The 14,716-nt window shown below is 29.3% G+C and overlaps 1 protein-coding gene across 1 annotated transcript; it reads right to left on the minus strand.

The window, feature by feature from the left end:
* Positions 1-449: 449 nt before the first annotated feature.
* Positions 450-13,663, minus strand: LOC111036947 (ankyrin repeat domain-containing protein 50). Its single transcript, XM_022319269.1, is given in 18 exon segments — positions 450-2,139; positions 2,206-2,296; positions 3,265-3,421; positions 3,507-3,751; positions 3,808-3,978; positions 4,708-4,924; positions 5,597-5,780; positions 5,846-6,092; positions 6,605-6,831; positions 6,901-7,307; positions 7,370-7,459; positions 7,720-7,983; positions 8,056-8,299; positions 8,390-8,670; positions 8,738-9,001; positions 9,111-9,879; positions 10,270-10,315; positions 13,077-13,663. Coding segments are annotated over 16 exon segments (3,936 nt in total). The 5' UTR covers positions 9,783-9,879; positions 10,270-10,315; positions 13,077-13,663; the 3' UTR covers positions 450-1,964.
* Between the last annotated feature and the right edge of the window lie 1,053 nt (positions 13,664-14,716).

Here is a 14,716-nt window from a genome sequence, read left to right on the forward strand (position 1 = left end):
TTATTTATCACAAACATGCTGAAATGTGACATAGACATTTGTAGGGCATGTTATGCAGCAAATTGTATGCATTTTAAACTATTGTCATGAACATTTTTGAGGTAGTTTTGTTTACCGGCGTTAAATACGAATGTTGTGATGGATATTATGTGAATATAATGAGAAAGAGAAGATGCAAAGTTATATATTTGCTATTACTAACCATGTGTATTAGTGATGGACAAACCTTTAATTGAAGCCTCTCATCAGAAATAAATTATAGTGAAAAATTTAAGTATGAAAAGAAATTTAAATTATAGTTTGGTTAATTCTAAAATAATGAACTATTATCAATACATGGATTATAAATCAATAACAACTACATCATACAATAAGTGATACTTATGTTAAAGTTATTGTAAGTAATTTTTTATATTATTTAGTTTTGACAAATATTTATTTAATAAATTAAAAAACCTTGTCTTGAGAGGATGTCAGCATAATATTTAGTTTCTCTTTCTAACTCACACATAACATATAAAATTTATGTTAAACAGAACCAAGCCTACGTTGCAACTTTTTGTTAAGAACAAATCTGTCGTTATGTTTATGACATTTTAATTTTTATGGAAGTTGTCAGAATGTAAAATATTACAATTTACAAATGCTTATAATTGCATAAAAATTAATATATTGAAAAAAAGACAACCAAAAGACACAGGCAATGTTCTTAACATATAGTTTGACAAAAAGTAAAAGATCTTATGATTTTATTTTGCCCCAAGAACTCTCAACAGTATTAGTGTGTGCCAAAGTAGCCTTTGGAAGGAGCGCCACTCTTCAGTAATTATTGTTGTGCCTGCAGCAACATGTTCAATAATAATTGGCAACAATGTATGTGCTTATCTGTCGGGAACAGGAACTAGAAAAGTCTCTATGGTTTCCCAACAAATACCACTTAAAACCAATTCATCTGGTAACATTCTTCCTCTGTTATATTTACATTTACTGACGGAAAAGTTTCAAAGTGAATTCACTCTTAATATTAAAAGTAACAACACAGAATGGGTTCTGCTAAATTTGCTAGGTTGAGCGTGGGTTAGAGATAGAAAACAAATGGTGGGCTGACATCCTTATAATAAATTGAATAGTTATTTACTTGATGAAAATATTGTTCGTGATTGCTGTACATCACAATGTACATACAGAATTGGTTTATTTTAAATGCAGATTTTAGAACGGATTTTAAGTAATTACAAGTGTTTGAATCAATTGGACTTAAAATATATGGTTTTAAATTAATACATCAGTAATTTTTAAATGCTCACTTCTACAGTTCTATCACAATCACTATAGTTTTTTAACTATAAGTAAACGGTACAAAAACCGCTAAAAATAATTGCTTAAGTATATAGGAAGATTAGCCATGTTTAAGCTTATTTCAGTTTTTAACACTGAGAAACATTATCTAATACTAAAATTAGATTGCACTATAAATTAAAATATTCTTAAACCATACTTACAACTAAGTATACACAAATCAATCTGTTTTTCCTTTTAATGTCAAGTTACAAAATATTACTCTGTACAACCAAAACAATAATTGTCTTCCAAATGGATGAATTTGATAAATACTTAGTTCTTGTAACATATATTAAAAGATAATAATATTTTATTGGCCACAAATACTTAAGAGCATGAAGGAAAGATATAAAAAATATATTTCATCAAAATTAGATCAACTTGATATAAAATGTACATAATTTCTATAAATCTAAAGTATAAATTATTACTTAGTACATTTATTTCATTCATTAAGGCCTAGAGGATGATTGGTAATTTCTAACTTTATAACTGGGTTAGTCTTCAAACCTTCCATAGAAGTTAAAATAAAATGGCAACCTTTGTAATCAACATTTTTTAAAAAAAAAAAAAAAAATAAATACTCTTTAATAATAACTCACTTGGGATTATAAAATATATATTTACAATGGCGTTTCTTTTCGCCATTTAAAACTATCAGTGGGCAAATGAGGTGTTTTATTTTTACGTCCAGCAGCCATTTCTAAACCATTACGAATAGCTGGCATTATTCTTAAAGCTGGATTTGTAACAATACCATTACGTTTTTGCTTAACGTTGGCCAAATTCTTGTTGTAACTGTAAAACAAGATATTATAAACATTAACATAGTATACATTTAATAAAATCACAATAATATAATACTTTGAATCAGAAGTTGATTTTTTTAACACAGCCTTGTTACCAAGAATAATTCGCATATGAGTGTCACGCGAAAAATGATCATCTGTTAATACTGAAATAATACTAAAATGTAAGTGCATACCACTATAAAATACAAGTCATAAGTAATGTCTGGATATATTTAAAACAATTAAATACAATGAAATATTCCATCTAATATAAGCTTTTAAAATGTTTAGAATATGAAAATAATGTGGCAAGTACATACATTCAATAAATATAAGATAATGTTAGATATATTAATTTTAATTAAATTCAGATTTTAAATTAATATAGTAAACTTTTTATCTAATATGGTATTAAATTAAATAAATTTAAACTATGTTTTTTTAATTGATAATAACAAAAAAAATAATAGCGGAGAAACAGAAAGGAAATTTCCTTTAAAATAAACTACTTTAGGGCGCAAAATGTTAAAAATAGTATCTAAAAGTGAGTATTTTTGAATCAGGAAGACAATTATAAATACAGTTTAATAACTAGTTTAATTGCTGAGAGAAAGTAACACTAGCATTTGTTGTTTCTATCATACAAGTGAGTAACATGGCAAATTTAAGCTTAATAGATCACATGTAGCTTCATTGGCTTAAAAATTAAGAGTGAATAGACCTCTATCAAACTTGATGGTAGAACATTAAGTGTTTGTATGTGGGATTTTTACGATAATTTAGTTTTTAAGTGAGTATTTTTAATTTAAGCTATATTATATACATAAAAATTGCTGAAAAATTGAGATATCGTAAAAAACCCACATTACATACATAGATAATGTTCCAACCATTAAGTTTCATAATAAGTCGATTCACTCTAATTTTTAAACTAACAAAGCTAAACGTGATCTGCTGAGCGTAAATTTAAAAACATAACATTGTAAATTTGGTAACTTCAAAGAAATTAAAACATTTTTGTCAATCTATAGCTAATACAAATTGTTTAAAATTTAAAATTTATTTTTCAGTTTACACAAAAATATTGAAAAACTGTAATTTGAATACTTCAAAAATGTATTAATTATATTACCTTGAATACTTGGAGCTGATGGTTCTTCTGAATTGGGGCTGTGAGGCGGAGTTGCATATATAGGACTCTGCAAAGGACTTAGAACTTTAGAAGTGGGTCTAGATTTGATACGTCGACTACATTGTTGTAATTTTTGTGTAAATGTCAATGGTGTCAACTGCAAAAAATAATGATATTATCATCCATTAAAATATATATATAAATATATATTATCAGCATATTTGTTGCCAAAATGTATTTACTTGGGTTGGTAAATCTTGGTGAGAACTTTTAGTACTATCAGTTAAATTAGAACTGGATTTGCTATAGTTTGAAACAAACGATGTTCGTTTAGCTGTTGAATCTGGTGATTCAATGGGTGATGAATCATGAATCTGAGCATGATTTGCGCAAGATAATAATGGATTTACTAATACAGCAGAGGATGGTTTAGTTTCAGTTGTTGAACCAGAACCACAAGAAGTATTAGCTGTATTAAATCCATTACCTGAAAATATAGTTTGTTTGATATAAATGTTAAATATAATTTATGTTTAATATTACTTTCGTTTTTTATAGGACAAAATTGTTCAAGCAGCTTAACAATATTGTCATGACCACTTTTTGCAGCAATTTTTATAGCATTTCGTCCACAATGGTCGGATACTAATGGATTTGCACCTTGCATCAACAATAATCGAACACAAGTCTCATTACCTTCTTGAGAAGCAATACCTGTACAATTTAAAAACAAAATAATTAAATTAACAATAAATTGTTTAAAACTAAAATAATACTTAAAACACAATTGTCTTAATATTAAGTAAATAAATGTTAAAGTAATGACATTTAATAATATTATTCTATAAAAAAATATTATGTTATACTATGATGTTTTAAGAAATCTTTACAAAAATTGTATAACTTCTCGGAACAATTCTTATCTACACAACAGATAAAAAGGATAAGTTGCAGGTAGCTAGAGAGCCATGGGTCGCTGTGCCACACAATACATATTAAGTGGTGAATAATCCTAATTGTTAAATACTCCACTAATACACAACATTTTTGAAAATCCTTTCTTTTTGCACCGTGAAAATATGAGAAGAATTTCTATTCCAAATTTCAAGTTTGTACGTTGCGTAGATTTAGAGTTACAGCGATCAGTGACTAAGAAGTGGTATTTGGATTTTATATATATAGTAGTTAATTAGAAGTTAATTTAAAATATAATACGTAAAATACATAATGGTACTATTATAAATGGCTGAAGTCAAAAGTTCAAGAATAAACACACTATATTAAATGGATTCATAAATAAATTTATGTTTAAGTTATTATATTTTTACAGAATACTTCTTTTGTAGAAAATATTTAGAAAATACTAAGAATAATAAGTAGTAATAAAAAATAACTAAAAACAAGGTATTAATACTTTTAGTTATAAGTATAATAATAATTTACCCAATGCAGTTGCTCCTTGATTGCACGCATGATTAACACTAGCACCATGTTCAATTAATAATCGGACGATGACAGAATGTCCTTGCCATGCAGCCAAGTGAAGAGGTGTTCTATTTTCATTATCAGTTGCATTTAAATTAGCTTTTCCAAGTTTTAACAATAAGGATACCATTTCACAGTGACCTTGCCAACAACTAACATGTAAAGCAGTCCGACCCTAAAATGTAAAAACATAAGATTTTAAGTGAATTTTTCTAAAATTTCAAAAAAATAATTCATTATGAATAACAATTTAACATTTTTAAAATATTAATTATTATGATATTTACAGCATCAATAATACTTATTTAGTTGATATTCACTGTATACAAATATTTTTTTTTTTTTTTTTTATTCATGATTATTGTAAACCAATCGGTTTACAATAATCATGAATTGATATAAAAAATAATTATAGTGCTTTAAAAAAACATTTTATTTATACTTGAAGATCCTTGTTTTTAAATTTTTTAGTACCTTAATTAATTTATTATTATACAAAGATTGAGTTTATTAAAATTGTTTGGACATTTATTCGTAAAAAATGGCATTATAATTCCATATATTAATAAACTATAATCAGTAAAAACATTTTCTATTTATAAATAACTATAAGAAATAATTAGTTATTAAAAGAAAAACTGTAAATTATGTTTATTGTAATTATTTGGTCATTTATGCGATACATTTTTGTCATAATATTAACTTAAGGTAATTTGAATTAATAAAATAATTATATTGAACAATTTGCAGATTTTACTAACTTAAATAGTTAAAAAAAACAATTCAGTATTATTCAATTTATGTTCAAAAGAAAAAAAAATTTTAACTAAAAATTAATGATACTGACTTCTGAATCTGTGCTTTCGACATCTGCTCCGCCTGGATCAATAAAAAATTTAGCCATTGCTAAATGATTTTCAAGAGCAAGGACATAAAGAGTACTTCGACCATCAGCATCTTTTTTGTTGACGTCAACTCCATATTCTACAAGACTTCTAACTACTTCAATATGACCTTCTAATGCGGCTAATCTATAAGTATACATGACATATTAAGAACAGTGTACAGTTTTTTATTATTTAAATAATTATAATACCTTAAAGCAGTTCTTCCATCATGAGCTTTCTGATCTGGAGGGGCTCCATAGTTTTTTAAAAATTCACTTACTAAATCCGAGTGTCCTTCTTCAGCTGCTAACATTAATGGTGGTTTACCATCATTATCAGTTTGATCAATTTTTGCTCCACTCTCTAACAATGTTCTGCAAACAACCTGATGCCCTTCAAATGCAGCATAATGCAATGGTGTCCAACCAGAATTATCTCTATGTTGTTCATCAAGACCTATAATATAAATAGATGTTTATAACCACAACAATTTAACAGATAAAACTAATTAAATAGTCAAATTAAAATAAGAATGTCTAATAATATTGAAAATTTCAATTTATAAAGCTATGTGAAATACTAATTGTATCTTTGTTAGATATGGTACATAACAAAAAAGTTAATGAAGTTGGATTATCTAAATGGTTGATAAGTTTAACGGTAAGACACATATTACCAAAATACGGACGATACTTTCTACAATAAAACCGGTCATAATGAAGTATTTTTTACGGTTCCATGGCTGTCATTATAGATGATACTGACTGTACGTAAAATCTATTTTCGAAGGAAATTTCAAATTTTTACACCGATTAGTTGAAAAAATTCTAAGATTTAAGTTACCCAAGAACAATATTTAAAAACAGTTAATACTATGGAAATCATGTTTAAAACAAATATCATTTATAGAGCTTTTTCGACGATGTCATTTAACATATTTGTCAAGCCTTTAAATCAAAAATACATACCTCTATCTAGTAGTTGAGACACTACAACATTATTCCCTTGAGCAGCAGACACACTGAGCACAGTACGACCTTAATTGTCTATGCTGTCTACATAACAACCCCAAAATAGTAAAAGTGAAACACAAGCAGGATGTCCCATTGATGCAGCAGCCCATAAAGGTGTTCTACCTAACTTATCACAATGGTCTACATCAGCCTCTGCTTCTAATAAAATTTCGCAAACATCTCTGAAAAAAACAATTATGAATAAAATAAAAATGATCAATAATGTTGTTAATTAACTTTTAGAATAATACCTATGGCCTTCGAATGCGGCAACAAGTAGAGGTGTCATTCCATCTTTATCCTCATGATCAACAAAAGCTCCAGATTCTAACAATAAAGTGACAACCTTGGCATATCCTCCATTAGTAGGTGCACATAAAGCAGCAACACTCAAAGCAGTACGTCCATCACTATCTTGATGGTTAATATTCGCTCCATTATCCAGCAATCTTCCTACAATATGTGCATGGCCCATATATGCTGCAGCAATTAATGGAGTTCTACCATCACCATCAGTAGTATTAGGGTTTGCGCCAGCTTCTAGTAATTTTATCACAACATCATTGTGACCTCCCCAAGCCGCAGCACGTAATGCTCCACGTCCTTCACAATCAGAGCATTCAACATCGGCTCCATGCTTAAGCAGTAACTCCACCACCTAATATTATAATGTATAATATACAATTTATAATTTTAGTGAATCAAAATGTATGTTATTACTTGTGAGTGGCCACCCCATGCAGCAGCTCTTAAAGCAGTCCATCCTTCAACATCTGCATGATCTATTTTACAGTTATATTTTAATAGAAGCTGAAACAAAAAATTAAGTGTAACAACTATTATTAACATTTCCAGGCAAATATCAATAACGTTAACATACAATTATAAATATTTATTGACAAGAAAGAAAAACGTATTGCAATGGAAATAAACAAATATCATTTTTTTATCATTATGTTGGTTAATTGTAAATTTAAATTAAATTAATGATATAACTAAAAATTGTATGCTTTTATGTACGCTAGAATTTTAGAAAATTGAATATTCAAAACTATGTATTATTTAACAACCTCTACAACTTCAAGGTAACCGTGACGTGCAGCTATATTAAGTGGTGTTTGTCCATTATTGTCAGTTACTTCTAAATTTACATCTGAATGAGTTTTCAATAAATCCTGAAGAACACTTAAATTTCCATCCATTGCAAGCAAATGTAAAGTATTCCTGCCATTGATATCTACTTCATATAAATTTGAAGGTAATAAGGTATTTGAATAAAGTACTGAATTTTTTTCATATTTTGGCGATGATACTAATCCAAAATTAGTTTCAAACTAAAAAAAATAAATTATGTAAGCAAGATTAAAAAAATTGATTACATTTCAATATCATAAGTTATTTTTCACCTTATTAGATTTTAGATCAACATCTGATTTAAAACAATTACAAGCTCCTTCCAAAAAATTAACAGTTTTTCTATCATAACAAGGAATTGTCATACTTTCAGAAATTTGTGCTCCACTATCAATCAACCATAGTAATGGCAATAAATTTGTGTCAGAAAAGTTTGTCCAGACCGGTAATGGGTTGACTCTCGATAAATGATATGCTAATTTATGAACTTCATCATATGCAGGAGGTCTCGAACATCTAAATAAATATAAGAAAATTAAACATAATATAAAAAGTGTAAAATATATTTATTTTCAGTTTAAATCATTTTTATATAGAAATAAATACCTAAGTGTATAATGAAAAGCAATCATAGCATGTCCTTCATTTGCAGAGCACAAAAACCTTCTAGTACAATGTTTGACATCTAGGAACCATTCTCCAAAACTATGATGAAATTGTATAGTTTTTGAATCTCTTGGCAATGAAAATATTCTTCTTAATAAGCTAAATCGTTTGTGGAATTCGTCCACAGACATGTACTGATATACAGAATGTATAATACTACTTAATTGTTCTTCTGATAAAGGTTCTGGAGATGCTAAGATTACATTTAACAAGGGCCGTACCTGAAAGACAATTGTAGAGTTAAATTAATTATAAGGATTTAATTTGTGTATTTTTTAAAGTACTTACTTTTGAAAAATGTTTTGAATTCAAAAGCCTCTGACAAAACCATAAATAAAGTCCATTAAGAGTTCCAGGAATATCTTTTATTTCCCTCAAAACTACACATCCGTCAGATATGCCATCTAATACCCTTTCCAAATAAAGAAAACAACCATTACTTTTTATGTGTAATTGATTTAACATTTCAGCTGTATCTCTACTCATGTGTTGGCGTAAAGATTCTTCTGATTCCAAACGGCTCAATATGTACTGTTGTATATCTCTAACGACCTATGAATAAATATTAAATAATATTAATATTAAAAGTAGTGTATGACAAAGGTTATGGTAAAAAATAAATATGCAAGTCTTATAAATAATAAAAAATAGTCATACATACTTGTGATTTACGGAGATCGTCTATGCAAATTTTACGAAAACCAGAGAACATACGAGCAACATTTTTATTTTGTCTACGTGTTGTACAGATAAGCATCAACCATTGGGGAAATAAATGATGATGAGAAGCTAATAGCTCTGTAATGTTTTTACTTAAATTATTCTTAAACTTTGGATCAGATCTATCGTTTGTACATAATCCTTCATCAACTGAATCAACTAAAAGAAACATTGTATGTTTTGGTAGTTCAAGATCAACTAGTGGAAAAATAACAGCTTTTTTAAATGCATCATCAGCATCTTTCACTAGATTGATTGGAGATAAAGATTCTTGTATTGCTGGATCAGATTTTAGTCTTTCTTTGTATGATTTGGGCAATGAATCAGATAACTGTGAAACCAAACTTTGAATAAAATGTGTAACTGATAATGTGTTTATATTTTGAGCTTGACAAAAATGATAAGCTAATAGTCTTCTGTTTAATGCACGTTGTTGTCTGCCGGTCGGATGAACAATTTCGCAGCATAGTGAAGTCTTTCCACATCCAGCACCTCCAACTAGAAGTGCTCCACATGTTTTCCAATTGCTTCTCTGATCAAAGCAATGTAATAATTTTTGGAACACCCATTCCCGGCAATAAAATGGTTTTTGAGCCAAATCACTTGAAGTCATTTTGTTCTGTTTGTTTTCATATTAGTTAAATAATTCTTAATTGTTGATATCATAGGCCAATTTAACTTGTATTTATATGTTATAAAACATAGGTTATCTGAAACATAAACAATGTAATTCAATTTTAATCATAAGTACCTACTACCATTGAGTATATTTATGCATAAATATATTTAAGTTATAAAAAAAAAACATTTATAAGGTTTAGATTTTTAGAATAACATAAACCTGGTAAAAAAAAAACAATGAGTAAATTTAAACAGAAACTAATTACTGAGGCTTTAAGTTATATTTCAACACTATAAAACAGTGTACCTAGCATTATATTATTATAATTATATAGTAAGTAAAGCGATAAAATTTAACCTGACTTATCAATCAAATGTAAGAAATATACATAGAACAAAAGTCTTTGTTTAGAATAGTTTTGTATTTTAAAAGTTTAATATACATTATAAACAGTTATAAAATTGTTTTCATAACATACCAGAGGTTATCGTTAGTAGACCTTAGTGGATCCTTGAACTTAATACCTACTTAATAAAAATTATTAAAATGTATTAATAGGATGTTAATAATACGTAATGTACAACATATTTAAAAGTAGATATGTTTGATGTTATATTTAAAACTAATTCATAGTCAGTAAATCAATTTAAACAAAGACTAATATCATTTTTATTAAAATATTATTTATATAAAAATAATGTCAAAATACAAGAGGGGATTGTACTTAAGATAATTATTATTATATAATAATAATTTACCTTTAAATTTTATGAAAGGTCAATTCATTATGATTTTTAACTAACGGAGTTAAACGTGATCTACTAAGCGAACAATTTGGTATGTTATGCCCTAACGTAAGACAAAGACAACAAATGCAGGTGCCCTGTTTTCTTTACTTATTTGAAAAAGTGCCAGAAAAAAAGTCCCGTAAATAAAATCATATACGAAAACCTAATTGTACATTATTTTGTTAATTATTATTTTTTATTTATGTTACGGGTATATAGTTACATTTTACACATAATATTTAAAAAAAAATTAAAATATTACACATACAAATTTAATCAGATTTTAGCCATGTATTAGTCAAAAACACATTTTTTATAGACAATTCTTTACTGATAAATTGTTTTCATAGATGTATGATGAATATTACTACCCAGTAAAGTACATTAATACACATTCTATACTGCAGGACAAAATTTAAAGCACCATAACCATACATATATATGTATATATTTATACAAATGTAACCTAACTTAGTTCTGGATAAAAAATGTAATATGTAGAAATATAATCCAAACGTAAATCTACAATAATGTTTTTATACAATTTTATTAATAAGAACTTTTTTTTCATTCACCATTTTAAACTAGATATTTACCAATTACTATAATTTCTTTTTTTTTAGACAAAAAGTAATAGTTATTGAAGATACCTTATAATTTCCTATCTATATTTGATTGAAAACAAACTAATTCTATTTATCATTACAATTTACAATTTTTTTTATTCATTTAATATTTATATCTCTTATATAGTTATAACTATATAGAATTATATTATAAATGTAACCATAATGATAATGTGATTCTACAGCGATACAAACATTTTTTTACCAGGAATTTGTTTTATTCCACAGCTCACATGGAATAATATAACAGCCTATTTTCTAGTAAATAATTAAAATTAGTAATGCAAGTATACTAATATACAATTTATTAGAGTTGTTCTACATCACATATAAATAATGAGGCAATATAGTTTTTAACCAACCAATAGATTGATTTAGTGCATTTTCAATACAGGGTGCACCGGTGCACGACCAAAACATAACCAATTGTTAAATTTGCCCAAAAAATAAACAGAACAGACTACTCGACTTGTGACTACATAGATAAGTGCATCCTAATGACAGACCTTAACATGTATCTTTTGGGTGGTACATTCGTTCAAGTTCTACAAGAAATCAATGGTAAAGGAGTTGCTTATAGTTGAAATAAATTAAACTCAGAAATAATTTGAAACCTTTAAACAAAGGCCAAGATTCAAATACCCTAAAAAATGCATTAATAAAAAAAAAAGTATAAAAATGCCATGTATTTATTTTATACAATTTGGTATTTTAATTTGGAATTTATGAATAAGATATAATTATTATTTTACTAAGAAAAGCTGAAATTTGAAAAATTGACTTGATACTGCGATGATATTGACACGCATATCTTTTGGACTTTTGAGGCAATATTATTCATTCTAAATATACCAAAATATACATTAAAATGTATGCAAAATTAAAATTCTAAGTAAGTTTATTTTGCTTACTAAATTTTGAACACTGCATTGCAAAACAAGATAAAAATTGAATCGAAAAATAAAGATTGATAATGTGTAGAGAAAAACCCGATAAACCTAAAATTGAAAAACAATTAATCTTTAGATATTATTTTCAATAGGCTAAATTTGTGTAGTATATTGAACAAATATGCATTAAAACCAATAAAACGACTCAATAATGATGAAAATGCTAAGGAAAATTTTTAGCACATAAAACATGTTATGTACTTGCAGAGCATTGTTTGAGATCAACTAAAAAAATACTTTGCATTGAAATCCATGCCCTATTGATAACTATTTATTGAAATGCTCAAAATATTTCTATGTGCATTTATATACATTTTACGGTTGGGCGTGAAGGCGAGGTACTAAATCTGAGAATTTGTGTCTCACTATGGTTGTTCTGTACTTTCCAACACATAAGTTAACTCAAACCACAGTTATTATTTTCTCATTATGTTAACATATTATAATATAATATTGTGTAATAATTAAAATAGTACTAGATCATATTCATAATGAATCAAAACTTATGACTCATGTTTCTATTAAGGTTGTACATTCCTTCCTGTCAAGACATTACTCATAATGTATAGATTATCAGAGCCCATAGCACATTTGAACCCTACAAAATTATTGAGTAAACAAAACACCTACTCTGCAAAAGTGAAAGATATACTTTATAATACCAACAATTATATGGATTTAATATAGATACCAGTTTATATGAGTTTGATATTATTGAGACAAATTAAATATTGAATTAATCGTATTAAACGTGGGTGTATCTTGCGGGTCTCGAAAGATAAGTGTTGGTTGTTGTTATTGAACCTAACCTTTCTTTTTTTAACTTAACTGAGCATGGCGCTTCTGAACTTAAACGGTACAACCTACCCGTCCAACAGCTAGAATGTTGACATTCGACCAACAGCAGCGTGCTGAGCTTACCTCGCAGATGACGGTCGACGGAGACAACAGATTACCAGACAGGCACGTCAAAGAATGTAGCATGACGATCGATGAGAACGAAACACGGGCTGGCTGACTGGCCGGCAACCTGACGGACGTTGTCTCTCGGCGAAACGGGAAAACCCGGCGGATGGACGACTCGCTTCGGACAGTGCCAGAACAAAATCGACAAACTACACGCGCGACGTTATCGTTCAGACGCGGTTTGATTTCAGTCGTCGCCGGCCGAGTAAACAAAAACAAAACGGAACGGGGAGAAAAAAAAACAAAAAAACCAAAATTAAAACTCGATGGCTAATATCACCGCCTCCTTCCCCGCACCGTCCGAGCGATGTCGGTGTACTGTATGTGTGTGTGTGCTGCGCTGTGTGTGTGACCGAACGCGCACTACGGTGGTTTCTATCGGCGGCGGCGGCCGTGGTCACAGTAATCGGCCGAGCGGTGGGTCGTCGTCGTCGGTGGGGGCGTCGGTAGTGAGGACGGTAAGGAAAAAATTTCAAACGTGTGATATCCGCCGCCACTGCTGCTGCTGCTGCTGCTGCTGCTGCTGCCGTATAAAATCCAGTGATCGTGCGTGTGCGTGCGCGCGAGCGTTGGGTTCTGCGACTCGCGAGCACGGTGAGTAGCAGCTGCATTGGCGGTGAGGTGGGTGTTGTTGTTTGGAACGTCGTCCTGACGTCACGCCGCCGCCGCCGCCTCCACCACTGTCGTCTTATCATCGTTACGCCATGGTGGTTGTGCCTCGGTATTTCGTTAGTTGCGGCGCAGCGCCTATAGGCCGCCGTAGCCCCCATGACAACATATTGTATTTTAAAAATATTATTTTCTCATGATAGCCAACATAGGCTATAATAGCCTATAGGCGGCTAGACGTAATTAATTATCGATTACTATCCGCGGAGTCTCGAGAAATTAGCGAGGACTCGTTGTTGCTGGGTTAATTATTATACAGGCGCGCCGCAGTTGTACGACTATTATTATAGACCGTCACAGTATTTCGTGTAGTCACTGGTCAGTGTTCAGAATTTTCTTGTTACCCATAACCTATTCGGCTATTCACCAAATTAAACAAAACAATTTACCTAGTCATTAATAACTACCCAAATACCTAACCACATTGAGAAGTACTCAGTCGCATAATTTTTTTTAACTATTTGGCATATTATATTATTATGGTAATGTGTAAACCACACAGTCTACACGGAATACAGTTACACTGTTACAGTGTATCTCAGAAACTATTATTAGCCTATTAAGGTTATAAATTTTTTACTATTATTATTTATTGGCCTTATTTATTTATTTAAAACCGTATATTCTAATACCTACTTCACAGTGTTACATCACGCCGTGTTCTGTGGTCTTAATTCATAGGTAAATCAAATAATGGTAGTATGTTACCTACAAGTTGAATATAATATACATATTCCACTCCACACGACTCGGTGTTTAGTGACAACTCGTCTTCGATCCTCGATCGTTGTCTACCTACCATTAATATCATACCAAAGTTCAGAATTATACATTTAAATATTTAAAGATCACTAGACCGTGGATTTGTATGCATTTGCATAATATTTATTCTGGTTGATCGTATGATAATATTATGTTAAGTGAGG

This window comes from Myzus persicae, unplaced genomic scaffold (genome assembly GCF_001856785.1).
Source record: "Myzus persicae strain clone G006 unplaced genomic scaffold, MPER_G0061.0, whole genome shotgun sequence".
In the NCBI taxonomy this organism is placed as follows: domain Eukaryota; kingdom Metazoa; phylum Arthropoda; class Insecta; order Hemiptera; family Aphididae; genus Myzus; species Myzus persicae.